This window comes from Stigmatopora nigra, chromosome 7, assembly GCF_051989575.1.
Source record: "Stigmatopora nigra isolate UIUO_SnigA chromosome 7, RoL_Snig_1.1, whole genome shotgun sequence".
NCBI lineage: Eukaryota > Metazoa > Chordata > Actinopteri > Syngnathiformes > Syngnathidae > Stigmatopora > Stigmatopora nigra.
Genome location: NC_135514.1, coordinates 12,738,752 through 12,757,068, shown reverse-complemented (window position 1 = coordinate 12,757,068; position 18,317 = coordinate 12,738,752). Strand labels below are relative to the sequence as shown.

General features: G+C 38.2%; 4 protein-coding genes across 5 annotated transcripts; all 4 read left to right on the top strand.

Annotated features, from left to right (window-relative positions):
• The first annotated feature begins 727 nt into the window (after nt 1-727).
• Nucleotides 728-3,249, top strand: rps9 (ribosomal protein S9). The gene is made up of 5 exons (XM_077721802.1): nt 728-841; nt 1,401-1,516; nt 1,604-1,726; nt 1,837-2,023; nt 2,975-3,249. Exons 2-5 carry the CDS (start codon nt 1,420-1,422, stop codon nt 3,150-3,152), a joined length of 585 nt encoding a protein of 194 aa, XP_077577928.1. The 5' UTR covers nt 728-841; nt 1,401-1,419; the 3' UTR covers nt 3,153-3,249.
• Nucleotides 3,250-3,412: 163 nt separating this feature from the next.
• Nucleotides 3,413-9,143, top strand: mboat7 (membrane bound O-acyltransferase domain containing 7). 2 transcript variants are annotated; one of them, XM_077721707.1, is made up of 9 exons: nt 3,413-3,487; nt 3,988-4,073; nt 4,591-4,720; nt 4,801-4,927; nt 5,633-5,771; nt 6,072-6,267; nt 6,358-6,510; nt 7,221-7,397; nt 8,039-9,143. In XM_077721707.1, exons 2-9 carry the CDS (start codon nt 3,998-4,000, stop codon nt 8,406-8,408), a joined length of 1,368 nt encoding a protein of 455 aa, XP_077577833.1. In that variant the 5' UTR covers nt 3,413-3,487; nt 3,988-3,997; the 3' UTR covers nt 8,409-9,143. The 2 variants fall into 2 exon arrangements, with proteins under 2 accessions (XP_077577833.1, XP_077577832.1); XM_077721706.1 differs by having other exon boundaries at nt 3,417-3,487; nt 3,991-4,073.
• A 6-nt stretch (nt 9,144-9,149) lies between these two features.
• tmc4 (transmembrane channel-like 4) lies at nt 9,150-15,026 on the top strand. The gene is given in 16 exon segments (XM_077721496.1): nt 9,150-9,382; nt 9,470-9,686; nt 9,769-9,920; nt 10,360-10,509; nt 11,274-11,359; nt 11,430-11,575; nt 12,204-12,351; nt 12,434-12,592; nt 12,662-12,819; nt 13,026-13,146; nt 13,906-14,003; nt 14,076-14,259; nt 14,334-14,464; nt 14,533-14,688; nt 14,758-14,836; nt 14,916-15,026. Coding segments are annotated over 16 exon segments (2,148 nt in total). The 5' UTR covers nt 9,150-9,330.
• Nucleotides 15,027-15,242: 216 nt separating this feature from the next.
• On the top strand, nt 15,243-18,258 carry leng1 (leukocyte receptor cluster (LRC) member 1). The gene is made up of 5 exons (XM_077720742.1): nt 15,243-15,321; nt 15,564-15,735; nt 16,522-16,704; nt 17,535-17,854; nt 17,919-18,258. Exons 2-5 carry the CDS (start codon nt 15,604-15,606, stop codon nt 18,136-18,138), a joined length of 855 nt encoding a protein of 284 aa, XP_077576868.1. The 5' UTR covers nt 15,243-15,321; nt 15,564-15,603; the 3' UTR covers nt 18,139-18,258.
• The last annotated feature ends 59 nt before the right edge of the window (nt 18,259-18,317 follow it).

The window sequence follows — 18,317 nt, the reverse complement described above, 5'->3', positions numbered from 1 at the left end:
GTCCGTGAGGCGATCATGCAACCTGACGGACAGAAACACATGCTCGGGGCTCCCATTTCAGAGTTTTATAAATAGTCCCACATGTCCTTACTTTTGAATTTACCACCTTGCCACCATCGTCTGTTTTACCAAATTCAATGGATACCCAGTTCCATTCCAAAATGTTCAACATTGGGGTTCAATTTTGACAACATATCATTGTAATTTACAAATTGTGCCAAGTAAAATAAAATGGGAAAATACACTTACAGAGAATATAAAACTTCATATGAACACTTTCATCGCATGTTCATTTTTTATTGATTTTTTAAATCACATTAAGGGCAAACATATATAATATTTGGCTGCCATTGACGACACTAGACGACCAATACTTAACAACTATGAAAAAAACTACTTTATATAGTGTTTCTTAGGGCTTTTATTCGCTTTATTTAATTTAATTTTTATTAACATTATATCGCGCAATAACTGGTATTTGATATTATATATTTTATGTAGCTAGCATGTATCCATCTATATATGCTCGACTTATATTTATATACGTTTTACTAAAGTAGCAATTACAATATTATTAACTGGGAGTTAGAAAAAATTAATAATTTAAACTAAAATTGTAAAACATAGTGAATAAAACATTGTTAAAATAGTAATATTTTATTCAGGCATTTGGCATTTCAGTTTATATACTTTTCCAGCAACAGGGGGCAACAAGGCAAATATCGTCACCCCAAATAGCCTAGCGAAAAGCATTGTGGGAGATGTAGTGTATTATTTGTCATATAAAAGACCAGCGGCCGACGTTTTCTTCCTCTTTACTGACCCAGCCTGATAGGAGCAGGTACGAAATGCTGTCATAGTTTCCCAACCCTTATACATAAATTTTGTATTTATTTGACGTCCTGGTGTTGGTTATTTAGACAAATAACTTCCCGCGTGACTATTTTATCAATTGTGATGGTTAATGTGCCGTCCCGTCGTATTTTTAAAGGGCTAACGTGGACGCTAATGCTAACAAGTCTCGTGGTGCAATAAAACATGCGGCCTTGTCGTGTGAATGCTAAACTACCCTTTTGTAAACATTTAAGTCGCAATGCAATTTTGCTTTGTAGTTTCATATCGAAGTAATCGCCGACTCAGCTCTGTAAAAAGAATGTTACATATCCAAATGACTCGTTTTCCTATCTATCGATGCATATCATTGATGGCAATAAATGTCTCATTCAAATCCAGCTTTATTCTGAAATCTTGCTGCGAATAACGTCCAATAAATAAGTTTAAATTGCGTCCGTCCATCGCCGTCAATTTTAGGTTTAGTTATTACTATACTTAGATATGACTTAAAAATTAATCAATTATTGTGAATTGTGTTAATGAATGTCTTTTATTTTGTAAAACAGGCACTACTAATACACCACCATGCCCGTTGCCAGGAGTCGGGTGTGTCGTAAGACATATGTCACCCCTCGTCGTCCCTTCGAGAAATCTCGTCTCGACCAAGAGTTGAAACTCATTGGTGAGTGTCAGAAAATGTCAATATTACGATTTAAAACGTCTACCTCTGTATGGTCTCAGACTAATAAGTCATTTTTCTGTTATTTAGGGGAGTATGGACTGAGGAACAAGCGCGAAGTGTGGAGGGTCAAGTTCACCCTGGCCAAGATTCGCAAAGCTGCTAGAGAGCTTCTTACTTTGGATGAGAAGGAACCAAAGCGTCTTTTCGAAGGTATTTACAATATTTGTCTTGATGCCCAAAAATTCTCAATCGTCTGAAATCCTCGTCAATGATACCTTGTGTACTATTTGACATGTAATCAATGGCTTTTGTCTTTTTAGGAAACGCTTTGCTCAGGCGTCTGGTGCGTATTGGCGTGCTGGATGAGGCCAAGATGAAGCTTGATTACATCCTGGGCTTGAAAGTTGAGGACTTCTTGGAGAGGAGGCTGCAGACTCAGGTTTTCAAGCTGGGACTCGCCAAGAGCATCCACCACGCCCGCGTTCTCATCCGCCAGAGGCACATTCGGTAGGTTGACGCCCCCTACCCGACGCGGCAGAACGGACAGATGCTTTTGGATGAGTCTCACGAACCGAGAACTTCCTCTTCTGTCAAAAGGCCGCTGGCTTTTTTAAAGCACTCTGATGAGACGGGTTAAATATCAACAAGGTCAATTCGGTATCAAAGCCGTATACCTTGACAGATAAGGCATTGCCTAGAGCCAATCCTGCCGATGGGTACTCGGACCGGGGCCCTCACTTAAGGTACGGGTTGCACCTCGGGCAATGTTGGCGAGACTCGACGGCCAAGTGATTAAGATAAAACGTGCAGATTTTCTGTGGTGTCAAGAATTCCTCGTGAATGATGGCCGTGTCGAGTAAATTTGGGGTGTTGTGGGAAATTTCAGGATGAATTAAAACTCATTCACTTTCTGACCAATCCAAAAAAGTTCACCCATTTTCATTCACAAAGCTCACCCATTTTCATTCACAAAGCTCACCCATTTTCATTCAAAAAGCTCACTCATTTTCATTCAAAAAGATCACCCATTTTCATTCAAAAAGATCACCCATTTTCATTCAAAAAGATCACCCATTTTCATTCAAAAAGATCACCCATTTTCATTCAAAAAGTTCACCCATATTCTTCCAAAAAGTTCACCCATTTTCTTCCAAAAAGTTCACCCATTTTCTTCCAAAAAGTTCGCCCATTTTGTTCCAAAAAGTTCGCCCATTTTGTTCCAAAAAGTTCGCCCATTTTTTTCCAAAAAGCCCGCCCATTTTTTTCCAAAAAGCCCGCCCATTTTCTTCCAAAAAGATCACCCATTTTCATCCAAAATTTGAAATGAGCTTTTTTTTTTGTCGTGAAAGTCATCCATCCTGAAATTTCTCCTAATAGTCCAAAGCAGTAGAAATGCTTTAAAAAAGTGAGTTTGATTCCACTTTTAGACAAAATGTTTTCCTGTTGACGTCTCCGCAGCGTCCGAAAGCAGGTGGTGAACATCCCCTCCTTTGTGGTCCGTCTGGACAGCCAGAAGCACATCGACTTCTCCCTCCGATCGCCATACGGTGGTGGACGCCCAGGCCGAGTCAAGAGAAAGAACATGAAGAAGGGCCAGGCTGGAGCTGGTGGTGGTGATGATGAAGAGGAGGACTAAGAAGGACCTCAAATGGGAAGCATGTCATGAAACTTTCTGTTATGTTTCCCTCTATCAAAGAAAATCAATAAACACTTGTTTTTGAACAAAAAGCAAAGTTGATTTCTTATGTTTTTTAGTCAAACGTTTACATTCTTAATATTTAAACTTTTTGGAATGAGAAGAAAGAAAAAAACTTGTGGATGACGCACCCTCATAAAATTTACATAATGGTATACTCCACTGAAGAGCTAAAATGGCCGCGCCCAATAATGACGTCACGAACCAGGAAATACTTTCTTCAGTGCAGCCTCGTTCTCGAATGGCAAAACTGGTTTGGTTTCTCACGTAATAGTGTAAGTATGTTTATTCAATTTTGCATAGGTATGTAGGTTATGATTACGCAAACCTTTTAAACTATTTGGGCCGTGTAACGGTTACGTTTTTAAACCTTTGCTAGTCTGTGTTATTCCGTTTCTTCGCCTCGTCCGGAGTCGAGTGTGCTATTTTCTACTGTATCTTTCAAGTAAAATGTTGTTTTTAAACAACTAACCAGGCTTCAAAGCCGAAATATTAAATAAATGCCACTATGTAGTCATTCTAACGTTTTCCATCTAATAGATATTGCCAAAACCTGTTCTCTGAAACATGTAAAACTTCTAATTTGCAATGTAAATGTAATATTCGTGATTTTTCCTACGCTAATACTCATGTAACAATTAACGTGGACCGAATATGAAACAACCATTAATTTAAAAAAAACGTGTTTTTTATTTAATCATTCCTAAATGTTACTGCCATGTATTTCGAAGCTTTGTATAATTTAAAAAAAAAATATATATATATTTTTCCCAAGTAGAGCAACAATGTGTCCCGATGAGCTGGTCTACATGGGAGTCCTGGCAGCCTCAATCCCTGTCGGGTTCCTTTTCCGTTACCTCAGTAAGTGTATTATCTATTTTGTTGAATTTTTTATATACCCAAAGATGTGTTAACGCGCTGTGTCAAACATACTGCCCGCGAGCCGGATCCGGCCCGTCTGGTGGTTTGGTACGGCCCGGGGAAGAAAGCACCGTATAAAAAAAAATATGATTTTTCTTTAAATTTTGTAGTTCTTGTATTATCCGCTAGTGCGCAGTGTTTTAGTACGTGCAGACAACATGAATTGACATTTACTTATGTTTTTATGTTATTCTCTTGTTCAGAATCTATTGTTCATAATGTAAAAGGAAAATTCTTTTAATAAACATTGAGTAAATTATCAAATTCTTTGCACTAATTATTAGTATTAGTGACTAATACAAAGGTAAAAAAAGTGGGCTTATTGTTAGTTTTATGTCATTTTGCAATGAGTTTACTGGTCAAGCCCGCTTAATCTCAAATTAAGCTGTATTCGGCCCGAAGGCCAAAGGGAGTTTGACACCCCTGTGTTAACGCTTCTTGACTTTTTGGTTTTCAGGTCCTCCCGTCAAGAAGGGGGCAGCATTGCTTCTGGGTCTTTCCATCATCATCTCCACTTGTCAGGTGCACACACTCCACTCACTGGTGACGGTGATTGGAACCTGGATTCTAATCAAGTGCAACTGGAGGTACTTTGCTTTGTTTTGGCCTTTGGAATTGTGGTCAGGGTTTGAATTCTGAAGCATTTTTCTCTTTTGTGTGGATCAAGACTGGCTCCTATGTTGAGTCTTTGCTGGACTTTTCTATACCTTCTCTTTTTTCGATGCGTCATGTGGTTCGGTTTCCCGAAGCCGACGCCTTTCGCCAACGCCGTCCAGCTTCTTCTCACTCTCAAGGTATGTCATTTCATTGGAGGGTAAATTCAAATAGTCTGTGTTTTTTTTTTAATGGTTGGGATTAAATAGTATAGGGAATAAATAATTTATTTGATGGTCATTGTTTAGCAAGACGGAAGACCTAAATATTGTAAAAAATAAAATAAAAAGTAGTCTCTTACTTGCAAATAATGTTCTAAAAATAGATTTGGATATATATAGTACTCAATTGAAAAATAAAATTATTATTTTTTATTTCTTAAGAAAAGTAAATACTGCAAATATTCTCATATTTTTGTCAATTAATAATTTGTTTTTATTTTAAAAACTATGTATTAGAAAAATGAAATAAAAAAGATTCTTCTAATTAATAATAAAAACTGTGTTCATTTGATTGAAATTGTAATTTTAATTGAAAATTATCATTTGTCATTAAAAATAGTAGAAATTGTAACAAAAAAACCCACAACAACAAAAAAACAGGGGTTTTTCTTTATTTTTTAATTAAACACCTAAAACAAATACAAAAAAAATAGTTTAACATATTTAAAATCTACTTCCATAGTCATTGAAAGTTCTAGAAGTGTTCTTAACTTTTAATTTTAGTTGTCAGTGCACATAATTTATATTTATTTATATTTAATTTTGATTTATTTTCTATAGCTATACAAAAAATAAAATGGCGTATCAGATCTGACTCCTAAACTCACTTTGACTCCACCTCAGATGGTCAGCCTCGCCAACGAAATCCACAGCTTCCACATGGAAAAAAAGAAGGAAATCGGTTCCGTCGGCGTTCTCTCTCGAGAACCTTCACTTTACGATATCATCTCCTACAGCTACTGTTACATTGGTGTAATGACAGGTAAGTCAACTCATTTTAAATTCAAAACAACACAAAACATCATTTGTGGAAACATTTGTATGTTGCAACATTTTCATTTGCATGACTTAACTACTCTCTCCTTGTCTCACTCTGCCACATGTCCACCATCTTGTGAGTCCATTTTCATATTTCTCATACCATGAACCGCTAACGGCGCTAACGTAGCTATACTTTCTCTCCAATTCCTACCTTTCCCTTCTTTTGCGTCTCCATTTTGACATTTTTTCCGCCATTTTGTGTCATTTTCTTTCCCTAATTGCTTAACCTCCCGTCATATAGGCCCGTTTTTCCGCTTCCAAACCTACTCTGATTGGCTGGAGCAGTCCAAACCGCTAGCCCTCCCTTCGTGGGAACCCTGCCTGAACCGGCTAAAACTCGTCCCTGTTTTCGGAGCACTGTTCTTGGCGGTAAATTTGGTCTTCCCTTTGGCGTACGTCCGGACCAATGACTTCCTGGAACACAATTTCTTCTTCAGGTGATGTAACCTGGCAGCCCGCCTGGCTTATAAAGGGTGATCTTTGTATTAAAATACATATTTTTTCCAATTTTTCCAACTTTTCTTTAGGTTTTTCTACATGGTGGTGGTTTTCTTCGTCTTCAGGATGCGTTTTTACGCGGCGTGGTGCAGCGCCGAAGCCGGATGTATCAGTGCCGGTCTTGGTTGTTACCCAGAACGGGCCGAGTGCAAACCGGGAAGGGGTCCTACCGTCAACTACAGGTATTTTCTCGCATTTACACTGTATTTGTCACTGAAAAAATGATGACTGAATCAATGGTAAGGTTTATATGCGCACAAATTAGACTTAACTGTAAAGTGATAAAGACGAAACGCCATAACGCAAGACAATGCGGCCATTTATTTCAAAATAGAGAAGGGATAAACAGATAAAATGCTAAATACTATTTATTTTTATGTCTATGAATGAAATTAAAAAAAAAATAGCATAAAATGTGAAAAAAACTTACTTGTGCCTGTCATTGCTAGCTCAGGGCTCCGCCCTCTTACCTAGGGATGACAAACAAGATTACTATGGACATTTTCTAGTTGTACTGGTCACATGACTTCCTTTTTTAATTTGTCTATGTGCAATCTAGTACTTTCCATTCATAGAGTATCTCAGAAATACCACGTGCGATGATTTTTCTTAAGATTTCCCCTTCAAAATAACACATTTGTACTTCCTATTAAAACCATGAATATGGAGGTGAAAATTGTAAATCAGGGGGCGGCTTATACGAGAGAAATTGTCTAATTCAACCATTTTAAAGCAATTTTAAAGGCACAGCTTATACGCTAATATACAAGAAAATACGCGACTTCAAAACACAACTTGCATAGCATAAAAACAGACATCCAATCAAAACCTTTTGACTAAAAACATACATTAAAAGGCCTGTTTTTTCTCTCTATTTTCAACTTTTATCAAGCCCCAAGTCATTATCAGAGGAGAAATATGACTTTAAAACAATCCAAAACATCGACTGCTACAACACGGACTTCTGCGTAAAAGTGCGGCATGGCATGCGCTACTGGAACATGACGGTGCAATGGTGGCTACACCACTACATCTACCCAAATGCCCCCTTCAAGTCCTACACACTCAGGTAAGAAAACAAAATCCATCTTTGCCCTGCTTAAATTGAATTAGATAACTTTATTCATCCCGTATTCGGGAATTTCATTGTCACAGTAGCAAGAGGGTGAGAATACAGACACAGTAAAATACATTATAGACATAAATAAATAGGTAATACCGAATTTTCACGACTATAAGGCGCACCCTCAATGAATGACATTTTTTCCATATATAAGGCGTACTGTCTATTTTGGAGAAAATGTAAGACTTTTAAGTGCGCCTTATAGTGGTGAAAATACGGTAATTGCTATTGACTTCCAGGTCTGAAGCACTCACTACACAGTCACCTCTAGAGCCAGCCATTGTTGATGTTTTGGATTTTTTTGTATAAAATCTTGCAGTGGGGGAGGAGCTATATGATGGAAGATGTTGTTAACTAAGATGGCTGATCTGCATATTTAACAGTATTGTTTCAGTTCAGGCGTTTGTGTTTTTTTAATATCCGACAGTGGTGGTTTTTCGTTTTCTGTTTTTTTCCATATATAAGGCGCACTGGATTATAAGGCGCACTGTCTATTTTGGAGAAAATTTCAGACTTTTAAGTGCGCCTTATAGTCGTGAAAATACGGTAAGTAAGTTCATAAATAATGATTGTCCCCTTCCAATCAGGGCGGGTTGGACCATGTTCATAAGTGCTTATTGGCACGGCCTCCACGCTGGATACTATCTATCATTCCTCACCATCCCTCTGTGTATCGCCGCCGAGTCTGCCATGGAGTCGTCGGTTCGATCCCGGCTGGGTCCGGGCGGCCAGAAGATTTTCGACTGGGTTCACTGGTTCTTAAAAATGCGTGCTTATGACTACATGTGCATGGGATTCGTGTTGTTGAAAGCGTCTGATACCATCAACTACTGGTCGTCCATCTACTTTGCTATGCATGTGGTGGCCGTGCTTTGCATTGTAGTGGGCGGGGCTTTAAAGGGAGGCCGGAGGAAGGAAAAGGGAGGAGACAACTTCAGCAATGGAGGTAAAAATTAGAAAAAGGGGTGAAAAGGACTGAACTTGGAGGGATGGAAGGTATTGTTTGCTTCAGATTTTTACTTCTAAATGTATATTTTCGTGTGTGTTGGTGCTTTGAGATATGAGTGGGTCAACTTGTTTTTTTAATGTATACAAGGAATTCTACTGATTATTTGTTTGTTTTATTTTGAAGGGTGCAAAGAAATGTATTGCTGTAAATTATTTTGCATATACAGTGTTCCCTCAGTTATCGCGGTTAATGGGGACCGGGAACACCCGCGATAAGTGAATTTCAGCGAAGTAGGGATTCCCCTTCAAAAATGCCTAATTTGAATTTAATTCAATGTTTTAAATTTTTTAGAATTTTTTTTTAAAAAATTTAAAAAATATATATATTTTTTTTCTTGAATTTTTATTATTTTATTTTTATATTTTTACCCCCCCCTATATACAGTACACCATATAGAATACGGGTAAAGAGAGTGAAATTCATAATATAACAGAAAAAAACTGTAAAATATGTTGCTTATAAGTAATATTTGTATTTTTTTTACCTAAAAAAATCCGACAAGCTCTGAGTCCGCGGTAGCTGAACCGCGAAGTACCGGGGGAACACTGTGGATTCACTAAGTAGTACAATATACTTCAAATTGTACCCTCAAAAAATGTGCAGTCATCGTAATTATGTCATTATTCTTAGTACTATAATCAGACTATTCTTTTTTTAAAAAATAAATGTCATATTTTTATTGATTCGATATTTTCCACAATAAGACTTTCCCAGGTTGGAAAGAGTTAAATTATACAAGGAAGTGTTTCTACATAATGAGTGCAAAGTCCATCTAAGCAATGGACACAGTCAATACATACATAGATAGCTATACATTATTTTGTTATATATAGATATATTTTTCGAACTTTTATTTAAAGTTTAAAGGAAATGGATCCACACCGACAAGAATCTTTGGACTACTTCGATGAATACACTGAATGTGAGTATTTATTTTGTGTTTTTGAAGATTGAATATTTTGTGTCAGTCTTTTTAACATGGCGTTTTTTATTGTTTTTTTTTTTACAGCAAATGACGTTTATTCGCTTGGTCGGGAGTCAGTCAGATTTCGACGGCCTTCATCTCGAGGGTCCAATCACAACTACCCTCGTTTTAATTGGAACCCGGCAGAGGAGGATGATGAGGAGGAGGAGGAAGATGAAGTGGATGGATACTTGGATTTGGAAGAGGAAACTCGGGATCTTCGCGCTGTACCTCTACCTTTAGCTTTGAAAAGAGCTGTGAGGTCTGAAACTTAAAAAAAAAAATGTTTTTAATGGATTGGCGGCCATTTTGAATGTGTAATGTATAGATTTGTCATTTTTCAGGCAGGTGCAGGAAAATCACCTTCCCTTGGCTTCCTCCAGAAGGATTTTGTCCATAAAAAGGCATCGCAAAAGCCGGCAAAAAATTCAAAATGGTGCCAAAGAGTTTTTAAACCTCTTTGTGTTATGGCGGAAAGCTTTGCAAAGGATTGGAGGTATACTAACTTTTAGTTTTTTATATTAACTGTCAGTTTTGGGCACAGTTGGAAGCTAATTTTTGGTTTTTTTTGTACAAAAAGGCACTTATGGCTTCTAATTTATTTTGACTTGGTAAGGTGAATTAAGTTTTTTTACTAAAAACTCAAAAAAAAAAGTGCTAGCATAGGCTAATGTCAAGTTTGTAAATTTTTTAGCCAAAGTCGGGTCATTTAGAGGGTTAAAAATTGTCCAAATTCTTATTTTTTAGCCTTATATTAGCAAGTACTTTTAAAAAAAATGGGAAAATCCAAAAACTTCTCTTTGTTTTAGCAGTAAATGATTATTATTTTCTTTATTAATGTCAAGATTTTTTGTACATGATGTCAACGCACATAATTTACATTCCCAGGCCACACAAAATGATATAGCATAACATAATTTCCTTCATCCCATTAGGCAACTTTGGTGGTGGCGTCCAATCATACTTCATCTTCCTGCGATTCCTGGTTCTCCTTAATTTTGTCTCCTTCTTACTCATCGCCGGATTGGTCCTCAGCCCAAGCATCATTTTCAGATCCATCAACACCAGCCTTATAAACCAAACCGGTAACCACCACTACCACACATGCCTCATGTTACGTACACTTTGACCTTATACAGTGTTCCCTCGCTACTTGGCGGTTCAGGTACCGCGGACTCAGAGCTTCGCAGATTTTTTTTGGAAGAAAAAAAATATACAAATATTACATTGAAACATATTTTAGTTTTTTTTGTTATAACATAAATTTCACTATCTCTACCTGTATTCTATATGGTGTACTGTATACAGGGGTTAAAAAAATAATAATTAAAAAAAATAAACAAAAACATTAAACAAAAAATAAAAAAAAAATTAAACAAAAATTTAAAAAAAAAATAAACAATTTAAAAAAAATATTGAATTAAATTCAAATTAAGCTTTTTTGAACGGGAATCCCCACGGTGTATGGTATACAGGGGGGTATTTTATATATATTTTTTTAAATAAAAAAAATTGAAAATAAAAAAAAAAATAATAATAATAATATATTTTTTTTAAATTCAATTCAAATTAAGCATTTTTGAAGGGGAATCCCTACTTGGCGGAAATTCACTTATCGTATTCTATATGGTGTACGGTATACAGGGGGGTATTTTTTTTAATAAAAAAAATAAATAAAAAAAATAGAATTTTTAAAAAAAAAAAAAAATGTTTTTGAATTAAATTCAAATTAAGCATTTTTGAAGGGGAATCCCTACTTGGCGGAAATTCACTTTTTGCGGGTGGTCCCGGTCCCCATTAACCGCGATAACCGAGGGAACACTGTACATGACCTCTTATGGTTTTCCAGGCCCAGAGGAATGCACCAAATACCCTCCCAAACCCGAAGACTCCGTCCCCTTCTATACATATATCCTCGATCTCCTTTCAGGAATGGTAAGAACCTCCATTGACCCCGATTGAGCTCTTTGTTAAGCATTTTTGGGGGGAATTTTATGTTTTATAGGGCTTCATGGAATATTCGTACCTGTTTTACGGCTACTACAGCAACACGCTAGTACGCGCTAGCCACTTTTCCTACAACCTGCCGCTAGCCTACCTTCTCAGCGTCGTCTCCTATTTTGCCTTTTGCCTCTTCTGCATCGTTTTTCGGTAAGTTTCCTAGTTGTACTGGTCACATGACTTACTTTTTTTAATTTGTCTATGTGCAATCCAGTAGACGATATTTTCGATTCATATATTATCTCAGAAATTCCACATGTAATGATTTTTATTAAGATTTTTCCTCTCAAAGTAATACATTTGTACTTCCTATTAAAACCATGAATATGGAGGTGAAAATTGGGAATTAGGCGGCGGCTTATACGAGAGAAATTGTCAAAGCTGTCCAAGCCGGTCGTCTGGGGATGCGGGTTTGGATTTCAACTGGAAAAAAAACATATTTTTTGCTAATCTGGCATCTTAAAAAATTTAGTTATTTGATTGACGTTAGGTTTCAGAAAAAAATCTCATTGGTCAAACAAGAGGTCATTAACCTTTTTGATAGAGAAAGCCATAATTATAATTTATATTTTCAAATTTTAAGCCTTAAGAGTCATGAAGATAGTTTACGAGGCCTTTCAGAGCCATGTGCACCCATCAAAAGAGCCATATATGGCTCTCGAGCCACAGATTCCCTACCCCTGGGTCAAACTATGTACTGGACTAGTCACAACAAAAATTTGCACCCCTTGCGCCCCTTTGTGGAATGGTTTGGACACCCCCCGATGCTTCTCTACAGGATGGGCTCGGCGGCTCGGGTTGCCGTGGCAACGGGAAGCGGCGCTGTAAGCGACTACAGCGCCACCGTCTTTACAGGGTGGGACTACAGTTGCCTGGAAGACCGAGCCACCAAACTGAAGCAGAAGAATATTCATTACCGCTTACAGGTCAGGGACACGCCCAGATTAATAACTCAATTGCTACTAGTTTAAGGGATTGGTGTTGTTTGGCTGTTTGGGTAAATTTTAGGTGGATCTGGAGGAGCAACTTTTGAAGAAAAAGGCAGCCGCTCGGAGCACGTGTCAAAGAATACTCTTGTACGGGATGAGGGTTTTCCTGGGGGTTCTCGCTTTGGGACTCATCGTTTCGGCCTGTTTGGGTATCTTTGTGGCGACCATTTTTAGTCAGGTAATCAATGGGACATTGACTTGATTGGGCGCCGTTTTCGTTGATTTTGGGTGATTTCTCTTGCCGCAGGGGAAGATTGGTCAGCCGGGGATCCTGGGATTGGTTTTTGAGTTTTTACCCTCCATTGTGATCACCGCTGGAAATTTTGTAGTGCCGTTCTTCTGCGATTTGATCGCCCTCGTCGAGCGATATTCACCGAGCACTACGGTTGTGCTGGGCCTGCTGAGGTTTGGAGTTTGATTTTGTATTTGATAAAGAAAGAATTCAGATTAAGGAACATCACGTTCCGTTTTCTGTAGCTCAAACTAGTCTATAATCTTAAATAATATGTCCCATCTGAATATATGTGGCGGGTTCAGGCAAACTAGGAAATGAGTAGAATTTTTAGATGAGAAAATATGTTTTTTGAGGACATTTTTTTGGTCATTTTCAGGGCAGTGTTCCTCCGACTGGTGAGCTTAGGAGTTCTGCTCTTTACTCTGTGGAGTCAAATCACGTGCCAGAACGACAAAAGCAAGTGTGATGTGTGCAAGTACAACTATGAGGAGTACCCGGTAATATTCAAAAAACAAAAAATGACATGAATGTATACTCATAATCACTCAAAATGGATTAGACGTTTAAGGCCGTCAGTTTTTCCTTTTACACCCAAATAGTGACACCTTGATTTACCCTTGTATTTTCCCTTTTACAACCAAAAAAATAGCAGCCCCTCATCCCCCCCTCTTTATTTTCTTTTTTACCTCCAAATAATAATGACCTCTTATTTAGCCATTTTATTTTTCCCATTTCCACCCTAGAAGTGGTGGCGCCTCACCCACCCTATTGTTTTCCCTTTTCCACCCTAAAAACAGTGACTTTCCAACCACCCTCTTGCTCCCCCCTCCCTCATTCAGTGAATAGTGTTCCCTCATCCAACCAAGTGTTTTTCCCTTTTCCACCCAAAGAATAGTGATCCCTCATTTACCATCTTGTTTTCCCTTTTCCACCCTAAAATTGTGACTGTCCAACCACCCTCTTGCTTTTCCACCCCTCATTCAGTCAATAGTGTTCCCTCATCCACCCTATTGTGTTTTCCCTTTTCCACCTAAAGAATAGTGAGCCATTATCCACCTTCTTATTTTCCCTTTTCCACCCTAAAAACAGTGACTTTCCAACCACCCTCTTGTTTTTCCCCTCTCACTCAGTCAATACTGTTCCCTTATCCACCCAATTGTTTTTCCCTTTTTCACCCAAAGAATAGTCAGCAATTTTGTAATGATTTTAACAGGAATTTCGCTTCATCGTCAACATTGTAAGATTTCTTTTGCCAGTGCTGGGAAACACGAGTGGGCCAAGAAATGTACAAGTTAACACTCTTCGATCTCATCGTCACCGTCGGCACGTTAGCTTTGGTGGAGTTTCCACGCAGGTACACCAAAACAAAACAAAAATGCTAAACTGTTTTTGGGGGGGAATGAAATCTTACGTTTTTTTTTTCTAGGTTGCTGGTGGACAATTGGTCCAACAAAATAACTCGATGGATCGGTCGACAGGAGTTTGTGGTATACGCCAACGTCTTGGGCCTGGTTTACGGCCAGACCGTGGTCTGGATTGGAGCTCTCTTCTGCCCTCTGCTGCCTGCTATTAACACAGCCAAGTTTGTCATCCTCTTCTACTGCAAGAAGGTCATAAATCCTTGGAAAAAAAAGCCAAATTGATCATTTTTAGGGGGTTTTAAACTTTCATATTCCCCTTTTAGTACACCCTCTTCCAGAACTGTCGCCCCGCTCCCAAAACCTTTCGTTCCACTGCCTCTACTTTTGTTTTCCTGGTGGTGCTCCTCTTCGGATGGGCCATGGCCATGTTGGTCATGATCTACAGTTTAGCAGCGTATGTAGCCGCCACATTATTGAAAGAATGTAGTCCGTACTTTAAGATTGACATGTTTTTTGGCGCAGTATTCAACCATCTTTCGGATGTGGACCACTCCGGTTCTTTCCTTACATGTGGGGCATCGTTCCGACATCATTCCAGGGCCTCTCCAAAGTCACCAAAGAGTTTCTCTCCTTCATCGGATCCCAGGCTTTTTCCATTCCACTGTTTGCCTTGTCCTGGTGAGTTAAAATGCCGGGATTTTTGGTTTTGGCCGTATGTAAAATGTCTTTTGTGTGTCCTCTAAACAGTGTTGTGATGTGTTATTTCATCGCTCTTGCTGCTGTCTATGGGAAAAGTGTTACTTTACTCAGAAATCAACTACAACAGGTACTTCAGGGTCCATTTACTTTTTTAAATCTGTTTTTTGGGGTGTTCTTGAAAGGTTTATATGCTGGCTTTTTTATAGGAGGGTCTTGACAAGCAGTTCTTGGTCAAACAGATAGAGAAGCTGAGTCGTCAACTTCAGATACCAACATGAGATTTTTTTGTAACATACTTTTTTCCCTTTTGTGAATGAACTTATTCCAGTTTATGTAGCTATTAAAATGACTTTTTTTCAACTTCATTTCAGGGCTGCTTGTCTTATGGTACGTCCAATCCAGTGTTAGTACAGATAATATATTTTCTTTATTTTTTTACCGTCTTTATTTTTTTGGTCTATGTGATGTAGATATTAAACTAATTAACAATTTTGAGTAAAAAACGAGATTCGTAGAATCATATTAATAAATTCACTCTGCACTGACGTACAATTTGTTTACTTCCGGTTGTACATTTCCGGTAGCAAGCTAGCCAACACAGCCGGTTCCCAAGTAAGTTAATTACGTCTACTTTTTCATCTTTTCTAAATGTTTGGTGCAGTTAAACCGCTACCATTATTTGCCAGTTAATGTTAAATATCAACTAAATTGTATAGCCAGCTTTGAAATGAATTTTGTTTATTTTCGCGAGGGCAATGCTAAAAACCAAATGTTTGCTAGTTGGTAAACAACCACACGTAACCAAGCGTGAATTGTTTTTAATTGTAGTTTTTCTGTTTCAACCTTGACTACAGTCGATGTTCTTGGAGATAACGAGCAAAATCCGGGGTAACCATGAACATTCTGCCCAAGAAAAGCTGGCATGTCCGTAATAAGGACAATGTCGCCAAGGTGAGGAAAGACGAAGCAAAAGCAGCCGAAGAGGAGAGAGAAGCCAAGCGGAGAGTTGAACGTGCCGAACAGGAGGTAAAAAAAACAAGCTTAATACTTGTACATTTCCATATAAAAACGTCATTTGTAGCATTATTTGTCGTTTTGGAATTGAGATAATGGGTTGAATGCAAAACCAATGGAAAATATGGTCACAGCTGTTTTTCTAAGAGTTAATTTGGTCTGTAGTCTTTCAATATCATTGACACACAATGGCGTCCATTTTGCTATGAATTGAAATTAGTCCTATTCATTCGAAGTGGAAGGGGTGGTAGTATCATTTTTATTTGTGGACTTGCATGTCTATATGTAAATTTGGGATCATTTCCTATTGGTTTTGAGGGAATTTATGGGTTTCTTAATATTCATTGGTTGCCCCCCCTGATTTTTTTGACATTTCCTGGTCACTTTTTGTTGGTTTTGCACATTTTAAGGTTACTCGTTAACTCATTGGCTACCTTTGAGACCTATATTTAGAAAAAATAATAATTATACATAGTATAATTGAGCTAGAAAATTAATGTCAGGCAAAATAATCCTGTGGGCCGCCTCGGAGCTCACATTGGGTCAATTTTGGCCCGCGGGCCGCATGTTTGCCTGCCCCTTTTAGACTCAAAATCAAGACTTTTTGTGACAATTTCACAAGAAAAATGAAATATTACTTTCCAACTTGAAAGAGGGGACTTGAAACTGCGTCGAATTTTTCCGGGTGTAACATGCTACAAAAACATGAACGTTTTTGGGTGATTTGACGGATTCCATTTTGGCACGACCATCGTACGTTCTCAACAATGACGGCGCCTCCTCTTTTGCGCACCTCAGGCTCGCACCGAGTTTTTGCGAAGAAAAGCCCGGGCCGCCTTGTCGGCGGACGGAAACGGAAATGGCGATCTTAAAGTTGAGGAAGTTAACGGCGCTTGGGAACATCTCAACCTCTTCCCTCTCGAGGAGTCTGTGGAGAAAAAGGACAATGAAGAGTATGTTAAGGAGAAGAAAGAAGAGCAGGTAGTACTCATGCTCCCTCTTCTGCCTTATCAGGACTACAGATTTTTTTAAATCGCTGATTTTTGCGGGAATGCTTTGACAAAAAAATGCTCCATTTTGTTCTTTTTTTTATTAACATGCTAACACACAAAAATTCTAAAATATCCATTTACTGTCATCAAGAATAAAATATTATCTCAAATTGACCAAAACCTTCATTGGTGCACCTGCAAAAAATATCTATTTTATTCCATTTAAATCATGATATATAAAGAAATTTTTGATAGGTTCAATTTACTATAAATTAAGACCCTCCATAAAAATCACTCTCAGACATACAAAAAAAATCTCTGTTAGTTGTCAATGGTTTTGACCAAAAAACTGCATTTAAAATCTGACACATTCAAATATTTTTTTATACAGTAATCCCTCAATTATCGCGAATTCACTGCTTAGTGATTTTTTACCCGCTATTAATTAAGAAAAATATAAATATATTAATTTTAAATCCATAAAAATGCGAAAATCCTCACTGAAACTCTTAAGCAGAAGCCAGTTTTGGAGAAAAAAAATAATTATAATAGGGGTGACCGTACTTTGCAAATTTTATATTATCGTGGCCATGTTTGGTCTACACTAACCACAATATTTGAGGGATTACTGTACATAATATACATTTCCACATACAATCAATGAGACATTTTACTTTGGACTAAAATGTCTTTTATTTTATCCCATTACAATTTGAAAACATTCCCGCAAAATAGTCATTTTTTTTCGTATTTCATCACAAAATTCCAAAAAAAAGGGGCGCACATTTTTCTGAGCAAGGGTGTGGTTTCTAACCCAAGGAAAAACAAGAACGCGCCATCGGTTTACTGGTATCCCTCGGACCCCAACCCGGTAGCGAAGCCACCCCCTGGTACATGAAAACGGGCCCGGAGACGGAAGAAGAGCGAAAAGAAAGGGAAAAACGCAATGAACAACAGCGCCACGCCAACAAGAAAGAATTGAGCGAAGAGGAACGAGAAAAAAAGGACCGCCGCTTAAAGGATAGCTTAGACCCCTTGAAGGAGATGAAGAAAGTCATGGGTGAGACCACCATCAAACCCCACAAAAGCAAGAAAAGGGATAAAAAAGACGTGGTGGACAAGAAGAAAAGTGGCCTAAGGTAAGGAAGGCGTACAGAGACGTCTTTTGTGAGGTCAGGTTAACCCGTTGTTGGGTCTCGGCAGCTCCGTGGAAAAACTCCGGGCCGAACGTCTACAGCGCGAGGCGGAGGAGCGGCGGCGGGCGCAGTCGCTGATGGCGCAACGGGATGGTAAGAATAAGCGGCAGGACGTGGAGGTGAATGAACGCGAGCGCCCGTATAACAGCGCTTACTTCCCGGAGTTGGCGAGGAAGAGGCAGCGACGGGATAAGGATAGCTGGCGGGATGAGATTTTGAAATTGTGAGGCTTGTTTTTGTTTAAAAAAAATGTATTATGGAATTGTTTATGTAGATATTGTGTTTAAGAGTGATTGTGGTGTTTGGTGTATCATGGAAAGGAATGAAATAAATCCTTAATTAAGCTACTACTGGATGTTGTTTACCTTTTTTTTTTAAATGTAATATTGAAGTACTACAACCCTTG